The 23,072-nt window shown below is 36.6% G+C and overlaps 2 protein-coding genes across 4 annotated transcripts; both read left to right on the top strand.

The window, feature by feature from the left end:
• Nucleotides 1-316: 316 nt before the first annotated feature.
• On the top strand, nucleotides 317-3,461 carry LOC122001862 (serine carboxypeptidase-like 18). Of its 3 annotated transcripts, none has more exons than XM_042556825.1 (14): nucleotides 317-516; nucleotides 587-732; nucleotides 820-875; nucleotides 962-1,084; nucleotides 1,158-1,260; nucleotides 1,339-1,376; nucleotides 1,501-1,602; nucleotides 1,677-1,760; nucleotides 2,156-2,320; nucleotides 2,400-2,471; nucleotides 2,588-2,706; nucleotides 2,785-2,898; nucleotides 2,977-3,022; nucleotides 3,126-3,461. In XM_042556825.1, exons 1-14 carry the CDS (start codon nucleotides 326-328, stop codon nucleotides 3,207-3,209), a joined length of 1,443 nt encoding a protein of 480 aa, XP_042412759.1. In that variant the 5' UTR covers nucleotides 317-325; the 3' UTR covers nucleotides 3,210-3,461. The 3 variants fall into 3 exon arrangements, with proteins under 3 accessions (XP_042412759.1, XP_042412758.1, XP_042412760.1); XM_042556824.1 differs by having other exon boundaries at nucleotides 799-875; XM_042556826.1 differs by lacking the exon at nucleotides 1,677-1,760 and having other exon boundaries at nucleotides 799-875.
• Nucleotides 3,462-8,888: 5,427 nt separating this feature from the next.
• On the top strand, nucleotides 8,889-20,111 carry LOC121999550 (serine carboxypeptidase-like 13). The gene is made up of 13 exons (XM_042554213.1): nucleotides 8,889-9,372; nucleotides 9,439-9,515; nucleotides 9,602-10,024; nucleotides 17,546-17,578; nucleotides 17,687-17,789; nucleotides 17,869-17,909; nucleotides 17,998-18,133; nucleotides 18,212-18,273; nucleotides 19,202-19,273; nucleotides 19,373-19,491; nucleotides 19,570-19,683; nucleotides 19,763-19,808; nucleotides 19,908-20,111. Exons 1-13 carry the CDS (start codon nucleotides 9,201-9,203, stop codon nucleotides 19,989-19,991), a joined length of 1,482 nt encoding a protein of 493 aa, XP_042410147.1. The 5' UTR covers nucleotides 8,889-9,200; the 3' UTR covers nucleotides 19,992-20,111.
• Nucleotides 20,112-23,072: the final 2,961 nt, after the last annotated feature.

Raw genomic sequence — 23,072 nt, 5'->3', positions numbered from 1 at the left:
TTTATACATTAAGTATTATACATTTAAGAGAATGCCACATCACACTGCTTATCCTTTGAGAGACATCGCATATTGCTGGACTTGTCCATTCAACATTTTAATCGCCAGGATCAACCTTCACATCGACTGATTCATTATAATAATTTGGGCATTTTGTACGTTCTATATTACTTTTCTTATTATATTCCTCATCTCCCGCCACCACTGTTCCATCTTTGACTGCTCTGCTAATGTTGCTGTAATCGTAGCAGATCGAGCTGTACTAATCAGTGCCGTACAATCTTGGTTGACTATTTAATGATTTATGAAACTCTAGATCACCCAAATGAAAAGGATGAAGGAAGAAGGAAGAAGGAAGAAGGAAGAAGAAAGAAAGAAGAAGAAGAAGAAGATGGAAATCCCTCTCCTGATTGTCTCACTGATCTTTCTCTACTTCTTTTCCTCTGCTCTCTCATCTTCTGTGGTCACCTATTTACCTGGATTCCAAGGCCCCCTTCCCTTCTACTTAGAGACAGGGTCCGGATGTTGTTTCCCCCAACGTTAACTTTACTCTGACCCCCATGAACCTTTGCTCTCGTTGGTGTAGGTACGTGGAGGTGGACCAGGACCACGGCGGTGAGTTTTTCTACTACTTCATCGAGTCGGAGAACAATCCGACAGAGGACCCCCTGCTCCTCTGGCTGACCGGCGGTCCCAGGTGCTCTGCCTTCAGCGGATTAGTCTTCGAAATCGGTGGGTGAAATTTCCATGTTTGCTATGATTAGCTACTCTCGTTTCATAGTAGAAATCCATTCGTAGGCCCCTTGAAATTTGTGACAGCCGAGTACAACGGGAGCTTGCCAAGCTTGGTCTACCATCCTTATTCCTGGACCAAGGTAACTTCTTCTTCTTGTTGAGTAACCGAGGAGGAAATAAGATGCATACTTTTGATCATCCTGTCTACGTGAAAACATACATGCAGGTAGCCAACGTAATCTTTGTAGATTCCCCATTGGGTTCTGGATTCTCATACTCAAGAAAATATGAAGGGTATGATGCCAACGATACTATTTGGTCCGAACAGGCTTATAAGTTTCTTATACAGGTGGGAAGGATCATATATATTCCGGATGTAATTACTGTAAGTGCCTTAAAGATGAAATCTTTCACTTTTGCAGTGGCTTGTTGAGCATCCACAGTTCATCTCCAATCCCCTCTACGTTGCTGGGGATTCATATGCTGGAAAAATTGTACCTATGGTGGCCAAAAGAATATTGGATGGTAACTCTACTTTTAACTTAACTATTGATGAGAGTGTGAACTATGAAGTGAGATCCATTTTCATTTACTGTAATCCAGGAATTGATGAAGGGAAAGAGCCACTACTTAACCTCCAGGTAAATTGCTTGAATTGATGGGCCACTGGCAATGAAGGGAAAGAACTTAATTTTGATCTTTAAATTGTTGTCGTCTCATAGTATATGATAGAAAAAGTCTTTACTTATCATCAATGGCTTTCAGGGTTACATTATTGGCAACCCAACCACAGGTGGAAAAGTCGATAAGAATTCTAAAATACCTTATGCTCACAGCATGGGGATCATATCAGATGACTTCTTTGAGGTAATCTTAGTAGATCAACTAGGACGAATTTCTCAAAATGATCTTTGGTATCACTTTACTTTCTGAACTTTCAGATGATACAAAAAAGTTGCAGCGGACAAGCCTATGAAAACCCCACCACTTCACAATGTCAGATGTATCTTAACTCATTTACCAATGTGAGTCAATGTAAACAACAACACGAACAATGAAATACATAAATGAAACTCTAACAGCACTAAACAAGGGCAACAAGGTTGGGGAAACTGAACAAGTCAAGTAATGTAGTGAATGTACATAAGCAATGTAGTCGAGGAAACTAAACAAATCAAGACCTAGTCAAGGGAATCAGTTCATCTTGGTTCACTACTAGTTCCGCTACAAACCACCAACATGAATTCAATTTGAGCTTGAACAGCAAGACAAATAAATTTTCATTCTATGATATTTACCAAGAGATTTAACATCCATATATCCTCTAAAATTAAAACTAAACAATCCTAATAATCTATAATTATATTTACATAAATCTTTTTAAGTTTTTTGAAATATAACAAATATGCTTCATGGCCAGCCATTCTTATCGGAAATTAATGAGGCACACATTTTAGAAATGTATTGTCCTGAGTGTCAATGGAAACCCCTGTCTAGTCGTGCAAGCACAACTTCTGATAAACGAATTTTGAAGGAGAATAAAAACATTCTTCATCCACCATCATTTCCCGATCAGAATTGTCGAGTAAGGACTTAACTCCATTTGATGAATGAATTTTTAATTTTATTGTGCTAGGTAAATTTACCATGTTTGCTATTCATAGTGTTATGTTTATGCTCTGGCTTACTATTGGGCTAACAACGACACTGTGAGGACGGCACTCAATGTCAAAAAGGTATACTTTTCCCCATTGTTTCTATCATTTAAAGACCTTGCGATAAAAAAAACTAGAACACAAATGAATGGAGCTTAAAGTTAAAAGTCTCATGAGTGATGTAAATACTGTTGAAGGAGACAATTAAAGAATGGGTAAGGTGTAATCATCACTTACCATACCCAAAAGAGCTCAAGAGTAATATCAAGTATCATTTCAGCCTTTTGCAAAGAGGATATCGTGCTTTGGTTTACAGGTGATCAAATTAATATGAACATTATTTGTTGCTTTGTTAGACAATAGTTTGGTCATTGCAAGGTTTCTTCATTCCCAGTGGTGATCATGATCTAGTGGTACCTTTCTCGGGGACAAAACAATGGATAAAGTCCTTGAATTCTTCTATTGTGGAAGACTGGAGATCTTGGCATGTTGGTGGTCAAGTTGCTGGGTACGCTTTGTTTCAAGTGTTACAAGAAAGTCAATTGTTTTGAGATTATTCTACTTACTGTTCATCAAATCCTAATAGGTATACCATGACATATTCCAATAATTTGACATTTGCAACTGTGAAGGTATGCTGAAAACATATATGATATTTTCCTATTCTTACACTATTTGAATGAATTGTTAGGTCATGTTCATGGCAAATTAGTTGTTTTTATTAATTTCATATAGGGTGCTGGACACACAGCTCCAGAGTATCGACCACAAGAATGTCTAGCTATGATCATGAGATGGATTTTTGGTGAACTGCTATGATATATTTTTCTTCCCTCCATCATGGAGTTTTATCTTAGTATGAACAAGATCAAGGAAAACATTATTAATGCCTTTCTTTACTCTATTATCATGGTGATTGTTATTGTATATTGTTTTTCCTCTATCAAACTTTTCCTCTATTGAGGTATGAGCATTGAGCATCTTTCTGACTGAAAGATGAGTTCAAATTGCTAAAGTTTAGACATTTTGTTTGTTCAAATGGTGTAAAAACTAAATCTCCAAATTGTTGCATATCCTGTGATTCTTGATTGCTGAAATGCTTTGGCACAAAATGGTGTTTACATTTTTGGATCTGATCCAACTTATTTAGAAAGTTGTGTTGAACTGAAGGTGTTAGTTAAGGAGTACACTCAATCGAGATCAGATCTTTGGTTTACAAAATGGTGTTAGATTAAATATTTATGTGTTTATAGCTTTTAGGATAATTTGGACTTTTCCCTTTTTTTTAAAAGATAATTTGATTAAAAAAAAAAATCAAAAAATGACAATCTATTTAAAAGATAATCATGATGTCATGAAACATTGATAGGCTACTCAGAGAGCAACAATAAGCTGTCAAGGCTGCCTGTTGATTGCCAACTTTGGCTACTAGCATATCCTTGGTAACCAGTTATTGAGTTGGCATTGTTTTTGTAACTAGTCGATTAAAATGGAACTAGTCCAATCCGGGAAAAATATGGATAGGACCAGTTCTGTATTATTTGAAATTGGACAAGTTGAAACTAGTAGTTACATGCTTAGTAAATAAAATTAAAATTGAATGTCAAACAAATGGACTCTAAGGCTAATGCTTCTTCTCTAACTCCCTCTTATGGTTCATCAGCCTCTTTCTTTGGAGTCTCACTTGAGTGGAAAGATAGCCACATCAATACACTGAAATGACAAAGGCAAGGGCATAGGGTGAAACTCTTGATGGACAACATGATACAGAAGGTTTTTATCGGCAATGCCTCGAATTAATCGAACACTCCTATAAAAAATGTTCTTATTTTATATTTTGAAAACAAATGATTGTCCAAGTGCTCTAGTAGTTATGCTTGTGTTCGATTGTTCAATCAATAAATGACTTGAATTCATAACAATCCGTGACCCAAATCTACTACAAAATCAATGAAATCAAATACCACAAAATTGAGAGAAAAGGTAGATTTATAAACGTGGATAGATTTGGAACTTACATAATATGAGAAGCACGGTGTATATCTGAAATCGTGACATGAATCTACTTGCTAGAACAAGGACAATTAGAAGAAATGATTCTGTAGATGTAAATCTATCATCGTTGAGGGAGAGAATAGAGATAAGCGCGTGAGAAATTTGGCGCCACTGAAGGAGAGAACAGAGAAGAGAGTGCCAGAAATCTGTCGCCGCTGAAGGAGAGAAAAAAGGGTTGCACAAAGAGAAAAAAGATCGGCGTGATAGATTGATGAAGAAGAGAAAGAGAGGGGCACAAGAGATTTGGGAATTTGGAGATTTGTTATAATTATTCTATTTGTAATCTTTTATTAACAATGTGATTTGAGCGTTGTACCTTCATGAACCTCTCTCCATATCCATAGCGCCGACTCTATGGGGGGTCATTAAGATAGTAAATCTTGTAAATAATAAATTTTATTATAAATAAAAAATTTATTGTAACACTATTAACAATGTGCAATATAGGACGTAAATATTAAATTTTAACAGCAATGACTATTTAAGGCGTGCATTTTTTGCACGTCGTTGTTTGTATAAGCTATAATAATATTAATAACACACATGGATGGGCACGACATAAATACTAACATTGGCGGCATGCTTTTAATGTGCGCTGTTGATGCTGAGCCATGAAAAACCTTTTTTGTTGTAGTGTAACATTGTGAGGAAGACACTCAACGTCAGAAAGGTATGCTTTTCTTGTTGTTTCAATCATTTAAAGACTTTGCAATATAAAGAACCGGAACACAAATGAATGGAGCTTAAAGTTAAAAGCCTCATGAGTGATGCAAATATTGTTGAAGGGGATAATTAAAGAATGGGTAAGGTGTAATATTTACTTACCGTACACAAAGGAACTCAAGAGTAATATCAAGTATCATCTTGTCTTTTACAAAGAGGCTACCGTGCTTTGGTTTACAAGTGATTAAGTTAATACGAACGCCATTCGTTCCTTTATCACAAAATAATTTTATCATTTGTAAGTCTTCTTCATTCCCAGTGGGGATCATGATCTAGTGGTACTTTTCTCAGGGACAAAACAATGGATAAAGTCCTTGAATTCTTCTATTGTGGAAGATTGGAGATCTTGGCATATTGGTGGCCAAGTTGTTGGGTACATCTTTTTTCATGTATTTATAAGAAAGTCAATTGTTTTGAGATTATTCTAATTACTATTTATTAAATCCCAATAGGTATACCGTGACATATTCTAATAATTTGACATTTGCAACTGTGAAGGTAAGCTGAAAACATATATGATATTTTCTTATTCCTAAACTATTTGAATAAGTTGTTAGGTTATGTTCTTACCAAATCAATTGTTCTTTTTATTTTCATATAGGGTGCCGGACACAAAGCTCTAGAGTACAAACCACAATAATGTCTAGTTATAATCATGAGATGGATTTCTGGTACACGACTATGATATATGTTTCTTAATTCCCTCCATGGAGTTTTATTTTACAACAACAATAACAACCAAGCCTTTTCCCACTAGGTGGGGTCGGCTGTATGAATCCTTTTACGCCATTGAGCTCTATCTCCTATTATATCATTATCTATATTTAAATAAATTTTATCTTGTTTTATTATTACTAACCAAGTCTTTTTTGGTCTTCCTCTTCCTCGTTTTATATGCATGTTTATCATAGTTTCACATCGCCTAACTGGAGCATTTATTAGTCGTCTAAGTACATGTCCATACCATCTTAAACGTGTCTCTCTGAGTTTTTCCTCAATAGATGCAACTCCTACTTTCTCTCTAATGCTCTCATTTCTTATTTTGTCCATCCTCGTATGTCCACACATCCACCTTAACATCCTCATCTCTGCAACTCTCATCTTCTGCTCATGTGCTCGAGTCATAGCCCAACATTCAGCTCCATATAACATAGCAGGTTTAACTGCGATTTTATAGAACTTACCTTTAAGTTTAAGAGGTACTTTACGGTCACATAAAACACTCGACGCTCCCCTCCATTTCACCCATCCTGCTTGTATTCTATGTAAGACATCTCTCTCAATCCCTCCATCATTTTGTAAAAATGATCCTAAATATTTAAATCTCTCGGTTCCAAGCAACTCGTCCTCTCCTATCTTAACAATTGTTTCATTACTTCTAATATTGCTAAACTTAAATTCCATATATTCCGTCTTTAATCTACTAAGCTTAAAACCTTTCCCTTCTAGTATTTCCCTCCAAGATTCTAGCTTAGCATTTACTCCTTCACGTGTCTCATCTACCAAAATAATATCATCTGCAAACAACATGCACCACGGTATTGTGTCTTGAATGTGTGTAGTGAGTTCATCCATAATTAATGTAAAAAGATAGAGACTTAGAGCTGATCCTTGATGTAACCCTATCTTTATTGGAAATGCTTCAATTACTCCACCTGAAGTCTTTACTCTGGTCGTTACATCCTCATACATATCCTTAATTAGTTCAATATATGTTACACTAACACCTCTCTTTTCTAAAATTCTCCATATAATTTCTCTTGGGACTCTATCATATGTCTTTTCTAAGTCAATGAATACTATGTGTAGATCTTGTTTTTGCTCCCGATATTTTTCAATTAATTGTCTAAGAAGATGTATAGCTTCTATTGTCGACCTTCCAGGTATGAACCCAAATTGATTTTCTGTTACTATGGTCTCCTTCCTTAATCTTTTTTCTATTACTTTTTCCCAAAGTTTCATAGTATGACTCATTAGTTTAATACCCCTATAGTTTGCACAATTTTGTACGTCTCCCTTATTCTTATATAAGGGAACTAGAGTACTTATCCTCCATTGATCAGGCATTTTTTCCGTTTTCAATATCATGTTAAATAATTTTGTAAGTCATTCAATACCTTGTTTCCCTAAGCACTTCCATACCTCTATCGGAATATCATCTGGTCCAACGGCTTTTCCATTGTGCATCTCATTTAAAGCTTATTTTACTTCTGAAGTTTGAATTCTACGATAAAAATTAAAATTTCGATGCTCATTTGACCTAATTAAATTACCTAAGTTAAGTTGGTCTCCTAAACCTTCATTAAAAAGTTGATGAAAATACCTCTTCCACCGCTTTTTTATTTCTCTATCGCTTACTAATACCTTATTACATTCATCTTTAATACATTTTATTTGGCTAAGATCTCTTGTTTTTCTTTCTCTCCCTTTAGCTATTCTATAGATGTCTTTTTCCCCTTCTTTTGTATCCAATTTTTGATATAACCATTCAAAAGTTTCATTTTTTGCTTCACTCACTACTTTCTTAGCTTCTTTCTTGACTATTGTATATTTTTTTAAATTTTTTTCGTTCTTACAAATAAAGAAAAAATCAAGGAAAACATTTTAATATTTTTTTATTCTATTATTATGATGATTGTTATTGTGTATTAGTTTCCCTCCGATCGAGTTCTGAGCTGCTGTCTGATTGAAAGCTGAGTTCAGATTGCTAAAGTTTAGACATTTTTGTTTGTTCAAATGGTGTTAAGAACTGAATCTGTAAGTTTTTGCATATCTTGTGATTACTGTTTGTTGATTGTTGAAATGCATTAGCATAAAATGTTGTTTGCATCTCCGGATCTGATCTCAGCTATTTAAACTCTTGTGTTGAAATGGAGTTAGTTTAGGAATCAGTGTGGTGTTGTCAAAATTATGCTCACTGTCTTATTGCCAAAAAAACTTCAATGGCTAAAAAGCACTCCCAATCACCTTAAGTGATCGATTGAACATATCTGCAATTAAATGAGCTTTAAGTGATTCCTAATAGCTATCTTTTCTTGGCCATGCCTGTATAAAGATTAAGGATATATGGTCGGAGGGATAAGGGTATAACTTGAAGTGCCTGACAACTTGAGAAAATTCTTATTGTTATACATTTTCATGTATCACCCATTTACAAATAAAAATACATTTATTTTAATATTATTGTAGTAATTACGAAATAATTACTACACACTGTATAATAGTTATATTAAAATAAATTATTTTTCATTCTCTTCATTGGGATTAAAGATACTGTAAAGTACTCTTTTATAAAAAATTATTAATTTGGTCAAATATGATTAAAATTAATTAAAAATATTTGAAAAAACATCCTAAAATTATTATACCACTACGAAGTGATTATTATAATAGTTTACAATCAATTAATATCTACTACACTTGTTGTTTAATAGCTTAGTAACGCCTAAAATTATCCTATTCGAATAATGGTTTAATGATTGCTATATTATTGCCCTCTATAATTTAATATTTTGAAAATTATTTTAAAAGGTTAAATAATTTTAATTAAATTAATAAAAGGGTTTTTTAATAAAAAATATTTTATATATAATAGTTTTTTAAAAAAAAATTAAACTGGCATAAGAGCTTTTCTAACTTTTTTTTTTAACAAAGGGTTTTATTTTGACATTTCTATTATAATTTTAATCCAATAGAAAATTGTCACGTGTACGATCTTTATTTAAACGTGATAAATGATCTGTCGGACAGCACGTCTGTGGGACATGGTGTTGTACCAATCAATGCAGGACTTCTTGGTCCCTTATTGAATCATGTTGCAGCTCAAATCACTTGAACAGCAACGAAGAAAGAAGAAGGCGAAGATGGAAATCCCTCTCCTGATTGTCTCACTGATCTTCCTCTGCTTCTTTTCCTCTGCTCTCTCATCTTCGGTGGTCACCCATTTGCCTGGATTCCAAGACCCCCTACCTTTCTACTTAGAGACAGGATCTGAATGTTGCTTCCCCCTACCTTAACTTTGTTGTGACCGCCATGAACCTCTGCTTTAATTCTTTCAGGTACGTGGAGGTGGACGAGGAGCACGGCGGCGAGTTTTTCTACTACTTCATCGAGTCAGAGAACAATCCGGCAGAGGACCCTCTGCTCCTCTGGCTGACCGGCGGCCCCAGGTGCTCTACCTTCAGCGCATTAGTCTTCGAAATCGGTGGGTGAAATTTCCATGTTTGCTATGATTAGCTACTCTCGATTCATAGTAGAAATCCACTCGCAGGCCCCCTGAAATTTGTGACAGCCGAGTACAACGGGAGCTTGCCGAGCTTAGTGTATAATCCCTATTCTTGGACCAAGGTGACTTCTTCTTCTTCTTGTTCAGTAATCGAGGAGGAAATTGGATGCATGCTTGAAATCCTGTCTACGTGAAAACATACATGCAGGTAGCCAACGTAATCTTTGTAGATTCCCCATTGGGTTCTGGATTCTCATACTCAAGAAAATATAAAGGGTATGATGCCAACGATACGATTTGGTCCGAACAGGCTTCTAAGTTTCTTTTACAGGTGGGAAAGATCATATATATTCCAGATGTTGTTGGAAATGGGGATAGTGGGGAACGTGGCCCATGTTCTCCACTACTCATAATGGAAAAGGACCATTATACCCCTAGTGGATTTCCCTATATAAAGGGGGTACGTCCAAGGCTCAGGGTGTGGAAATCGCAAGCGTGCGACGAGAGTCAAAGGAAAATATCCAAGGCGGCGGGATTTGGTTTGTGGAATTGCGGAGGGCTTTCCGATCCTGTGATCGCTCTTCCGATAGCGAGCTTCGTCATTGCCGATTGGGGATCTGCGGGAGATCGCTGTAAGTTTTTATCGCATTTAATTAATTCGTCTATATGCATTTAGAACATATTTTCTACAATGGTATCAGAGCGCGTAGTTTGTTCTAAATGTATGTGCGATCTCCTGTTTAAAATTGCTGCCGTGAACGGAGTCCGTCTCCGTCTAGTTTTGCCGTAGCCAAGCATATTGCGTTCATGTTGCAATCTGCTACAATCGTCGGCATCAAAAGCAGCCGTAATCAACGTCTGTTGAAAGGTCTCGAATGAACACTCATGGAGTTTGTCTCTGTGTGTTGGCCAACGGCGTACTCGAGGCTGCCTTTGAAATTTCTGTACAGCGTTCGTCGCTGTGAGCGGCGTGCGTGGCTTGAGCGGCCTGTGCAACGTGGGCAGTTGCGAAGAAATCGGCAGAATAACGAAGCACAGTGCTTCGTGTGAGATAAAGTTTGATTTTGAAAAATCAAATAATAAAAAAAAAATCGTGAACGAAAATACAGCATGCATATAAAATTAAGAAACATAATATGCTTATGTTTTTTAATTAAAGTTTAATTTTTTGTTTGCCAAATGATGCATCGTTGAAATATGCTAATGCATGCTTATTGTTTCATGCTAATGTATGCCTACTGTAGCATTTTTTTTTTTTTAATTTGGATGCATGCCTACCGTAGCATTAATTTCAATTTGGGTGCATACAGTAATTAATTGAAAATAAGTTCAATTAATTTTATCATTAATGATAAGTGATCAAAATAAATTTTGGTCCATTTAGACCCGGTTTAAGTATAAATCATTAGTTGGTTTAACTGAATCAATTTGGTCCAAACCTGAAATTAATTTGGGTTGATTAATTGGACTTGGACCAAATATGATCAAATGACCAGATTTATTCTAATGGGTTAGATTTGATCAAAACAATTAGATTTGTTCTAATTGGTCAGACTTAAACCAATGGCATTGGTTTGATCAAACGGATCTGAGTTTGATCAATAAGTCTGAAATTGGTTGAAATGGACTTAGAGAAAAATTAACAGAACATAGGTACAAAAATCCCTGTCCAATTAGATTAGTTCTAATTAAGGACAATGGACCAAGCTTAGGATCTGGATCCCTAATCAACCGATCCAATGGATTTGACCAATTAGATTAGTTCTAAATGTCGACTTGAACTCCTGAAAATCGAGAAGATTTGTTTTTCTTGATATTTTTTTATGTTGGTACTATGCCTGTATAAATTGAAATAAGCCGGTTTTGTACGGTTTTGTATTGACTTATTTATTTTCAATTTTCAGATGGCACGGACGATTACCACATTGACTCGTCGCGTAAATCACTCGAGGAGGATATTCGGAGATAGAGTATAACTCGCTTATGGAGTCGACACATTGGGCTTGATGATCTGCTTTGAAACTGAGCAAGAAGAGTTTCCATCTGAACGATTATAGGATTTGGGCTTTGATGCAATCATTGCGGAAAATCCTAGGATGATAGCAGATTATATTTGGGGCGCATCAAGGACGCCACATATTCTCAGACATGTGAGGAGTCGCTTCATCATACGATCAAGAGGATCCGAAGAGTTCAAGAGGACCCGGAAATGATCGAGGAGGAACGAGGATCCAATTCGGATCCAAAAGAAAATCTTGAAGCTGCCTGGGATTACCCCAAATGAGTCCAGGCTGAGAGGGATTATATTAGCCACTGCACTAGTGTCTGTCCTAGTGGGAGTGGTAGTTGCCTATCTAGTTTATTAGAGTTCTGTTATTTTTATTGTCGTTTTGTATGAACAATAGTTAGTCCATTTCATTCATGTCAGTTGGTTATATGTTAACAATTTACAGCATAATTTTATATTAATGATATGTTCATTTATTTATGCTGTTTGCTTGACATGATGCATGATTAGTTCATGATGTATTAAATGATTAGTTCATTTAATTAAAAAAAAACATGATATATTAAATGATTAGTTCATTTAATTAATGAATTCATGATATTATAAATGATTAGTTCATTTGTTGGGATGTATGTAATAGAATTGATTAATATTAATTTGATTGGTCATACGGATGATGAGTGAAAACATAGTTGTCACTTGATTTTGTAAACCAACTCAAAGTAATATTAAGTCAATCATAAATTGCATACATATGATACACTGAATACTAAATAATTTGTTTATTTATGATAGATTATGGCAACCAAAAACATAATAGCTGAACTCAACAAAGGTGAAAAACTTAATGGGGATAACTACAAGATCTGGCACCTCAAGATACAATATGTACTTGAGGAACAAGAAGTTTTAGAGGCTATAAATCAGGTTATGGAAGTACCTGTAGATGGTCCCACTGCACAACACAGACGAGATCTTGATGCCTATAAGGCATGGAAGAAAAAGGACTCCACTGCAAAGGGTATATTGATTAGTTCAATGGTAGATGACCTAGCTTTTGAATATGAGTCATATCTTACGGCTCATGAAGTCTGGGTTGCCCTTAAAGAAAAATACAGTGAAGTAAGTCTGAGTAAAATTTGACAGCTACATTAAGCGTCCGAATGTGTCAATGGTTCAACACCTCGGGAGATGTCGAACATGATTCGGGAGCTTAAAAGCTGGTCATGAGTTGATCGATGAACAACAGTTCAGCATTATCGCTCACTTCGATTCTTGGGAAACCATGAAGGCGGACCTTAACTCACAAAGAGAGTATCAAGACTTTCACCGATGTCTCACACCATGTAGAATTGGAGGCGGAGTTGAATCCGCAAGGATTTCCGGACAAGCCTATGTGGTAGGTTCTGCAGGATCATATGGATCCAAGAAAAGAAATGGTTCAAGAAAGGGAAGGAAAGAAGAAGGAATGTCAGTGTGGGACAGGCCCAATCAAGAAGATAGTCAAGAAGACTGGAAAGAAACCTAAAACAAGTTGATTTGTTTTAACTGTGCAAAAAGGGCCACTTTGCTCGGAAGTGCAGCCAAAAAAAGGTAAATCCAAGTGTGTCTTCTTTTCAAGAGCATTTTGTTGCTAGTTCGGTGTTGTTAGTTGATTCTTATCCTTTGTGGAATGTAGCTCGAGAGCGAGTTACATTTGTTGAGTACCGTCGGGTACCAGCTGGCAACAAGTGGATCTATGTGGGAAATAATGCAAGAGTTGAAGTCAAAGGAGTCGGCACTTGCAAACTCAACCTACGTGGTGGTAGAGTTTTATTTCTACATGATGTCCTGAAATTCGACGGAATCTTGTTTCCGTTACGTGTCTTCTTGATTTAGGGTATTGTATTAATTTTTACAGTCGGTCTGTTGAACTTAAGATTGACTCAGTGTCAATCGGATATGGTTATTTAACAAATGGTTTTATGGTTCTTTATGTAGAACCAGATGTCAATTATGCTATTGATGGTTGTTTTTCAAACATTGCTTTAACTAGTGATGCAGATATAACTGATGAGGTTTGGCATGCTAGATTAGGACACATAGGACAAGAACGTATGAATCGATTAGCTAAAGAGGGTTTATTGGGCACTCGAGCTAAGATTCAATTGTCTATATGTGAGCATTGTCTTGCTGGAAAAGCAACTAGGAAACCATTTGGTAAGGCTATTAGATCTGAATCAACATTGCAGTTAATTCATTCAGATATTTGTGGTCCAATGAATGTGAAGGCTAGACATGGAGCTTCCTATTTCATTACATTTATTGATGATTTCTCTAGGTTCAGTCATGTGTATTTGATTTCTCACAAATCCGAAGCATTAGATTGCTTCATTCGTTATATGAACGAAGTTGAAAATCAAACGGAACGTAAAGTTAAGACTTTACGCACTGACCGTGGTGGGGAGTATTTGTCTGATATGTTCAAGACAATATGTAATGATAGAGGGATTATTAGACAGCTGATAATCCCTGAATAAAATGGAGTAGCTGAAAGAATAAATATGACTCTTCTTAAAATGCTTAGGTCTATGATGACGCGGGCTAATTTGCCAATATCCTATTGAGGAGATGCATTATTAACTGCAATCTATATACTTAACAAAGTGTCTTCAAAGTCAGTTTCATCTACCCCATATGAACGTTGGACAAATAGAAAACCAGATTTAAGTAATCTGAGACCCTGGGGGGGCAGCTGCTTATGTTTATGATAGTTCTCACAAGTATGGAAAACTGAGACCTAGAGGTAAGAAATGTATATTTATAAGATATCATGAGACCTCCAACGATTATGTTTTCATAGGTGAGTAACTAGATGGAACCATCTCCGAAATAGACTCGAGAGATGCGACTTTTCTCGAAACAGAGTTCCCAATCAGAGGTGATGTTGATAAAAATGTTCCTCTATTTGAGGAGGATGAGATATTATCAACAAGAGAGGTGTCAAAAGGGATACCTGAGTCTAGTCAACCGAGTGGGAGTGATATGCCGAGTCATGAGTTGACTTCTCAACAGCCCAACTTACGGAGAAGTGTTCGTAAGATCAAACCTAAGAAGAGGTTTGATATTGAGAATGAGGCATTGGTTACACTTCCAATTGATGACGACGAGCCTCAATCCATTGAGGATGCATTGGGATGTAGAGTTAGAGAAAAATGGAAAGCTGCAATGGTTGAAGAGATGGAGTCCATGATTCAAAATCATGTTTGGGACTTAGTCGATCTTCCTCCGGGTCAAAGGGCTATTGGGAATAAATGGATTCTCAAAATAAAGAGGAAAGCAGATGGATCGATCAACAGATACAAAGCTCGTTTAGTTGCAAAAGGATATACCCAAATGGAGGGTATTGACTTTGAAGAGACATTTTCTCCCGTAGTGAAATTTGTATCAATAAGAGTTATTTTGGCCTTTGTGGCATATTATGACTTAGAATTACATCAAATGGATGTAAAAACCGCTTTCCTTAACGGTGATCTTGACGAAGAAATCTATATGGTTCAACCAGAAGGTTTCATTGCTGAAGGCCAAGAGCAAAAAGTATGTAGACTTAGAAAGTCTATATATGGGCTAAAGCAAGCGTCAAGACAATGGAACATAAGATTTAACGAAGTCGTTTTATCTTATGGTTTCGAGATGATCAATGAGGATCATTGTGTTTTCCTGAAAAGGGAAAAAGGAAAATATGTCATTTTATCATTATATGTTGATGATATGCTGATAGCTGGAAATGACATAGGATATGTGAATGAAGTCAAGCAATGGCTGTCATCACAATTTGATACAACAGATATGGGAGAAGCTGAATACATCTTAGGGGTGAAGATCATAAGAGATCGTCCTAAAAGACTTTTGGGTCTGTCACAAGAGTCTTATATAAATAAGATGTTACATCATTTCAGCATGTCTAATTGCAACATAGAACATACACCTATTGTGAAAGGTGTTGTGCAAGAGTATGTGTCCTAAAACTCCAGAGGAAATAGTTGAGATGAATAAAAACCATATGCAGTGCTATTGGTAGTTTAATGTACACTATGTTGTATACACGTCCCGATATCGCTATGTTGTGGGCTTGGTCGCTTCCAAACCTGTGACCGAGACACCGGAAGGCGATAAAGGATATTCGATATCAAGGCGACAATGATTATTGTCTCTGCTTTCAAGGATCGAATATGAGTCGAAGTTATTGGGCTGGAGACCTGGATAATAGAAAATCCACATCTATGCATTCTTGCCGAATGGTGGCGCCATCTCCTGGAACAGCAAGAAACAAGCTTGTGTAGCTTTGTCGACTATGGAAGCTGAATATGTATGTTCACTGCAAGAAACAACCGTTGAGAAGGTTTCAAGCATCGAAAATTCCGAGGATAGTGGGAGTCCAAGAATCGCTCATCGCGATGTCGCAATAGCTTTTTCCAAGGATCCCAAATATCACAAAGAAAGGCAAGCATATAGAAATTAAATATAATTTTGTAAGGGATATTGTGGCTAAAAGAAAAGTCATTCTTGAGTATGTCCCTACACGTGTTATGCTTGCAGATCCTTTTACTAAGCCAATGACTAAAGAGTCATTTAAAGAACATGTAAAGTCTATGGGACTTCGTAGAATGTAACAATATTGAAATAACAATCAGACTTTGTGTTATGATTATGTTATTTGCCATAATTTATTCAGTGTATATGTTGTATTTGTTACATTCATGTAAGATCTCGGTGAGCATGTTGGCAGGTGAAGATTGGTCCACTCACATGGACGATCATCTCTGTTTGTTAAATACAAATAGGGGTAAGACCGTTACTTATGAAACAGCTTACGTAGCTGGAATTATGAAATTAGAGACAGATTCATAAGTTGAGGTCGCCTTGATAATTGTGTCAAGATGAGATCATTTATGTGTAAATAATGATCGAAGTAAATGAACCCACTATTTACTAAACCTGTTGAAAGCCAGATTAGAATTCATATGTTGAATTCAGGATTAGACGTTAGGTATGTCTAGATTGAAATCTGTACGATGTTAAATTTGAAGACAACATGCACTCTTTTTCGTAAAGAGAATAACATCGTAGCATGTGATTCATATCACATGTGCTATTGCGACAATAAAGGTTGTAGGAGAATGAATCCCTGTTTCTCTACTATGTGAGACCTTTGAGATTATATGTTAATCTCAATTTTGCCTTAAGTGACTATTTAGCTACTTGATCAGTGTCTGCTACTTTAGCGTGTATCCTATGGCTATGGATGATTCGGTCTATGGAGCATAACTAGGAAAGTGACTGATTAAAATGAATTGATTCTAGCTAAAAAGGAAGATTAAATATATTTACATCTTTTGTTGGTATTCACTGGTCGACCCATTTCTGTTATGTACGGAAATGAATGTGAATATTGGATATGGAACATGCTCATGACATAGTGGTCATTATAAGGGATTAGAGATGTTCATATCGATGTAAATGAAAATTATTTAATCTGGGTAAATAGCAAGACATGGATATCTTCAAGATAATAGCTGTGTGTCATTTGAAGATTGGATGAATCCTGGATGAAGGCTATGTGCCACCAGGAAAGAGACTATGTGCCATGAAGAGTGTGTCTCTAATTTATTTGAAGAGCGACTAAGTGTAACAACTTTATTAGCATTGATTGCTCAACGAGCGGCTAAGTCAAGGTGTAAGAATCTTCTTAGCAACTATCGCTCAGTGTGCTTGCTGTCGCACGAACCATTTTCTCTAAGTATGGATTGGATGTTCTCATATGGTCTATGTGACCAAACTCTCTAATAGTCTATGTGACTTATTAAGTCTTTGTGACTTACCTGAATGAACTAGTCTTAGTGACTTGCCTTGGACGAGTGGGAGATGTTGGAAATGGGGATAGTGGGGAACGTGGCCCATGTTCCCCACTACTCATAATGGAAAAGGACCATTATACCCCTAGTGGATTTCCCTATATAAAAGGGGTACGTCCAAGGCTCAGGGTGTGGAAATCGCAAGCGTGCGACGAGAGTCAAAGGAAAACATCCAAGGCGGCGGGATTTGGTTTGTGGAATTGCGGAGGGCTTTCCGATCCTGTGATCGCTCTTCCGATAGCGAGCTTCGTCATTGCCGATTGGGGATCTGCGGGAGATCGCTGTAAGTTTTTATCGCATTTAATTAATTCGTCTATATGCATTTAGAACATATTTTCTACAGATGTAATTACTGTAAGTGCCTTAAAGATGTAATCTTTCACTTTTGCAGTGGCTTGTTGAGCACCCACAGTTCATCTCCAATCCCCTCTACATTGCTGGGGATTCTTATGCTAGAAAAATCGTACCTATGGTGGCCAAAAGAATATTGGATGGTAACTCTACTTTTAATGTAAACTATTGATGAGTCTGTGAACTGTGAAGTGAGAGCTATTTTCATTTACTGTAATCCAGGTATTGATGAAGGGAAAGAACTACTACTTAACCTCCAGTTAAATTGCTAGAATTGATGGGCCATTGGCAAGGAATGGAAAATACCTATTTAGGATCTTTAAATTGTTGTCATCTGATTGTATATGAAAGACAAAGTCTTTACTTATGGATGACTTTCAGGGTTACTTGATTGGCAACCCATTCATAGGTGAAAAAGTCAATGAGAATTCTAAAATACCTTACGCTCACAGCATGGGGATCATATTAGATGACTTCTTTGAGGTAATATAAATCTCATTATTGATCAATTATGTCGAATACAATAAAATGATCTCTAATATCACCTTACTTTCTGAACTTTCAGATGATACAATAAAGTTGCAGCAGGCAAGATTATCGAACTCCCACCACTTCACAATGCTAGATGTATCTTGACTCATTTAGCAATGTGAGTCAATATAAACACTAACAATAAATCAACAATAACACGAACAATGAAATGCATAAATGAAATGCTAACTGCTCTAAACAAGGGCAAAAGGGTTAAGGAAATTGAACAAGTCAAGCAATTAATGTAGTGAATGTACATAAGTAAGACCTAGTCAAGCAATGTCGTGAAAGTACATGAGCAATGTAGTCGACAAAACTTAACAAGTCAAGACCTAGCTACAAAACCACTAATCTAATTTTAGTTTGATCCCAACTTGTGTGAACCTACCATGAGTCAAATTAATTTTCAACCAACTATGATTTTTATAACCATTAAACAAGGAAGAGGAAGACAAAAAAGACTTGTTTAGTAACAAAATATACAAGATAAAATTTATTTAATTATATATGATGATACAGTATCATCATACTATATCCCAACTTGTTTTTTTTTTATATACGATGATATAGTAGGGAATAAAACTCAATGGTATAGAATAATCCATATAACTAACCCCACCTAGTTGGATAAGTTATGGTTGTTGTTATATGCTATTTATCAACAAATCTAACATCCAAATATCCTCTAAAATTGAAAGTAAACAATCCTAATAATCTATAATTATATTTACATAAATCGTTCTAAGTTTTCTGAAATATAACAAATATGCTCCATGGACAGTTGTTCTTATCAGAAATTAATCAGGCGCACATTCTAGAAGTGTATTGTCCTGAGTATCAATTAAACCAGCCACATAGTCTTGCGAGCACAACTTCTAGTAAACAAATTTTGAAGGAGAACGAAAACATTCTTGACCCTCCACCATTTCCCGATCTAAGTTGTCGAGTAAGGACTCAACTTATTTGATGGTTGAATCTTTGATTTCACTGTGCCATACAAATGGACAATGTTTGCTAATCACAGTGTTATGCTTATACTTTGGTTTATTATTGGGCTAATAGCAACATTGTGAGGAGGGCCCTCGACATCATAAAGGTACGATTTTCCCATTGTTTCAATCATTTGCAAACCTTGCAATATAGCTTGAAGTTAAAATCCTCATGAATGACGTGAGTGATGTAAATATTGTTGAAGGGGACAATTAAAGAATGGGTAAGGTGTAATCGTCACTTACCTTACACAATAGAATTCAAGAGTAATATCAAGTATCATCTCAGCCTTTTGCAAAGAGGATACCGTGCTTTGGTTTACAGGTGATCAAATTAATATAAACATCATTCGTCGCTTTGTTAGACAACAGTTTGGTCATTACAAGGTTTCTTCATTCCCAGTGGTGATCATGATATAGTGGTACCTTTCTCGGGGACAAAACAATGGATAAAGTCCTTGAATTCTTCTATTGTGGAAGGTTGGAGATCTTGGTATGTTGGTGGACAAGTTGCTGGGTACGTCTTGTTTCAAGTGCTTACAAGAAAGCCAATTATTTTGAGATTATTTTAATTAGTGTTCATCAAATCCCAATAGGTATACCATGACATATTCTAATAATTTGACATTTGCAACTGTGAAGGTATGTTGAAAACATGTATGATATTTCCTATCCTTGTACTATTTGAATGAATTGTTTGGTCATGCTCATGGCAAATTAGTTCTCATTATTTTCATATAGGGTGTTGGACACACAGTTCCGGAGTATAAATCACAAGAATGTCTAGCTATGATCATGAGGTGGATTTCTGGTGCACTACTATGACGTATTTTTCTTCTCTCCGTTGTGGAGTTTTATCTTAATATAAAAAGATCAAGAAAAACATTATTAATGCTTTTTTACTCAATTATCATGGTGATTGTTATTTTAGATTACTTTCCTGCAATTGGAGTCTCAGCTACTTTCTGAATGAAAGATGAGTTCAAATTGCTAAAGTTTAAACATTTTGTTGGTTCAAATGGTGTAAAAATTGAATCTTTAAATTTCTATGAATATAAAGTAAGAAATAACTTGATCGATTACTTGGTTCATACTCTATCGATTGCTACTCTAAGACTTACAATCCCATGATTCATTTCAGATAATTAATTCACTAATGCTCTCCTTTTCCGAAAAAACTTTCAGAGGAGGAAAGCTCGTATACAAGATATGAAGAAGATACACACTACTATCTGCTTAAATAAATGCAAGTATTAAATATACTGATAACATAGGATGTAGAGATTTTTTGTAAGTTGATGGAAAGCCTTTTGGTGTATCCTAGTCCTTCTTCCTTTTCAACCAGAGCAACTCTTGTTTTGCCTTTTCTTATCATCAGAGCTAACCAACACTATCAAAAAAGAGGGTAAGACTTTCGTTTTCTTTTCCTTTTATTGTAGTTCAAACAAATTGATTGATTATTACTTTTTTTTTTTACTTGTTTAGGGATATAACTTGAACTATTTCAAAATGTAAGATCAATATGTTGAAAGAAAAAATATTGATATCCTCTTTCTTTAAGAAGAGAGATTGTCAGACTAGTGAAATATTTCAATTCTTACTGTCTCTACAATACAACTTTAATTTAATAAATGTCTACCAATTCTCAGTGTCCAAATTCCTTTAATTTCCTCTCTTAGCGATGCCCATTATTCATCCTCTACTTATATTAAATGAGATTCGAGAAAAAGAAAATAGATATGTGAATATCATATGAATGAATAAGATGAGATAATCGTTCATATCAATCGATGGACCCTTATCAATTAGATATATTAGTGTATCCGGGTATAAGTGTTGATGTGCCTGCAACTTCTATTAGTAAGATAACATTAGCAAAACTTCTCGATCGCCTATGTACCACCCAGTCGCCTGGGTAGGGGTCAAACTTCATCTTAACCGTTATGTTCGGGTTGCTGATAACGTTGCTCCACCATAACATGAACTCGGTCGCCCGTATATTCAGTCGTCTGAACCCTCTAAAATCCTTTTGTCGAGAGTTATCACCAGCAAATCGCCTCCGAATTCCATCCAGTTGTCTAGAACTGTCTAGCATGTTTTCTTGTAGTTGTCATAAGTAATGAGTATGATATAGAATGTTAAGTTACTTGCACTTATTTGACTAAATTAACCTTTCTAGTTAAGTTTTGCCAAGCAATCAACCTCTAGCTGATTCCACATACTTGGACTTATGCCAACAATAAACCTCTAGCTGATTCCAGTCACTTGGACTTTTTGTCAAGCAATCAGCCTCCAGATGATTCCACACACTTGGACTTACGTCACCTAGACTCTAGCTAGAAATTTATCTATTAAGTCTTAACCACTTTGACTTGATTCATCTATCCTCCAGCTAGGAATTTGTTTTCCAACTCTTAACCACTTAGACTTGATTCACCTATCTTTTGTAAGTATCCCATGGTAGTTTTGATGTGGTCAACTAAGTCAAGTTAGGTCCTGTTTGTATTGTTGGTGCGGAAAGCATCCAATGATCGAACCTATATTTTGATTATGTCAAAGGGTTCAAAGTTAAGGTGTGTTGTTTACTAATATGTTGAATGAGCATTGCAGAAAAGTCCTAAGTGTACTTAGGCAAAAGTCCTAGCTACAGTTAGGCAAGTGAAAAACCCTAGGGGGCGGTAACCCTAGGTCATAGGGGATGGAAACCCTATGAGGAAAGTCTTGGCGGGTCAAGGTCTTCGGGCAAAAATCCTAGGGGGCGGTAACCCTAGGTTGAAATCCTGGTGTCGCGAACCGGGTGGAAGACTGAACAGATCGTGGACCGGATGTCCAGCATGAAGACTGGAAGACTCGAGCGCCGATCAAAAGTCCAGTCGGTCTAGAGGACCAAACTGGTAAAAGATAAACTCTCCTGAGTGGAGTAGGTAAGGGCGCGTTCCCCGGAAGAGGGAACAGTAGGCGTCGATTCGACCTAGAATTTCAGGTTGGAAATCTGAAGTCAGAACCGGACAGTCTGGAGATTGTCGAACAATTCATTTAATAAATTTATATGTGCTAACTTTGTTTTGCAGGATATATTTGTGTTTTGGGGCTAACATGTCTTGCAGATACAAAAGAACAAGATTTTCCCTCAGATGAACAGTATCCGAGGCGCCTCCATAGAGCTTGGAGGCGCCTCGGGTGCAAACGGATAAGCAGGCTACGAAGTGGAACTAGAGGCGCCTTAAGGGAGTCTGAGGCGCCTTGGACACTGCCTTTGAGGCGCCTCAGATGGTTGATTGAGGCGCCTCCAGGCTGGATAAGCAACAGGCAGTGAAGGATTATTGCAGCGCAAGAAGAGGGATAAACTTTTGTGTTTGAGGCGTCTCCATGGGGCATTGGAGGCGCCTCCAACAGCCTATTTAAGGCTTCTTCAACCAGCAGCTAGAGGCATCGATTCACAGGCAACCTTTTTGCATTCAGCTGCTAACGAGAAGTTCCGACAAAGCTACAGCAAGTTCCCGACGACCCGGCGCTCTGATTTTGTTAAATTTTGTGTCGTCGGTATAACTTCTTTTACATTTCTTGTAATTCACCTTGTACATCTTTTGCGCTATTATAGTGATTGCCTAGAGTAAACGCTCAACGAGTGTGGGCCTTGGAGTAGGAGTCGCCCTAGGCTCCGAACCAAGTAAAAAATCTTGGTGTGCATCTGTGATTGTTTTTCTCTTCCTACTATTTGTTCCGCTGCGTTACTCGTCGAGTTTTTCGAATCCGAAACGCGTGAAAGCCATGAGCATTACTCACCCCCTCTAGCGCGGTCTCGATCCAACAATTGGTATCAGAGCGGGGTCACTTCGATTCAGCGCAACCACCAGTCAACCAAATTTTTTCGTGGTCTTTTCAATTTTTCGGAGTCGATCGGAA

The sequence above is a fragment of the Zingiber officinale genome, chromosome 7A, assembly GCF_018446385.1.
Source record: "Zingiber officinale cultivar Zhangliang chromosome 7A, Zo_v1.1, whole genome shotgun sequence".
NCBI lineage: Eukaryota > Viridiplantae > Streptophyta > Magnoliopsida > Zingiberales > Zingiberaceae > Zingiber > Zingiber officinale.
Note: the sequence above shows the minus strand (reverse complement) of the source record. Positions and strands in the feature narration are given on the sequence as shown.

Excerpts from the sequence above, each read along its gene's own strand:
- LOC121999550 (XM_042554213.1), top strand. The coding sequence starts at position 9,201 with ATGAACCTCTGCTTTAATTCTTTCAGGTACGTGGAGGTGGACGAGGAG. Across the intron at positions 17,579-17,686 it reads GGGATCTGCGGGAGATCGCT|TGGCTTGTTGAGCACCCACA; the intron begins GTAAGTTTTTAT and ends TCACTTTTGCAG. Across the intron at positions 19,492-19,569 it reads TACCGTGCTTTGGTTTACAG|TGGTGATCATGATATAGTGG; the intron begins GTGATCAAATTA and ends CTTCATTCCCAG.
- LOC122001862 (XM_042556824.1), top strand. The coding sequence starts at position 326 with ATGAAAAGGATGAAGGAAGAAGGAAGAAGGAAGAAGGAAGAAGAAAGA. Across the intron at positions 1,377-1,500 it reads AGCCACTACTTAACCTCCAG|GGTTACATTATTGGCAACCC; the intron begins GTAAATTGCTTG and ends AATGGCTTTCAG. Across the intron at positions 2,899-2,976 it reads GTTGGTGGTCAAGTTGCTGG|GTATACCATGACATATTCCA; the intron begins GTACGCTTTGTT and ends AAATCCTAATAG.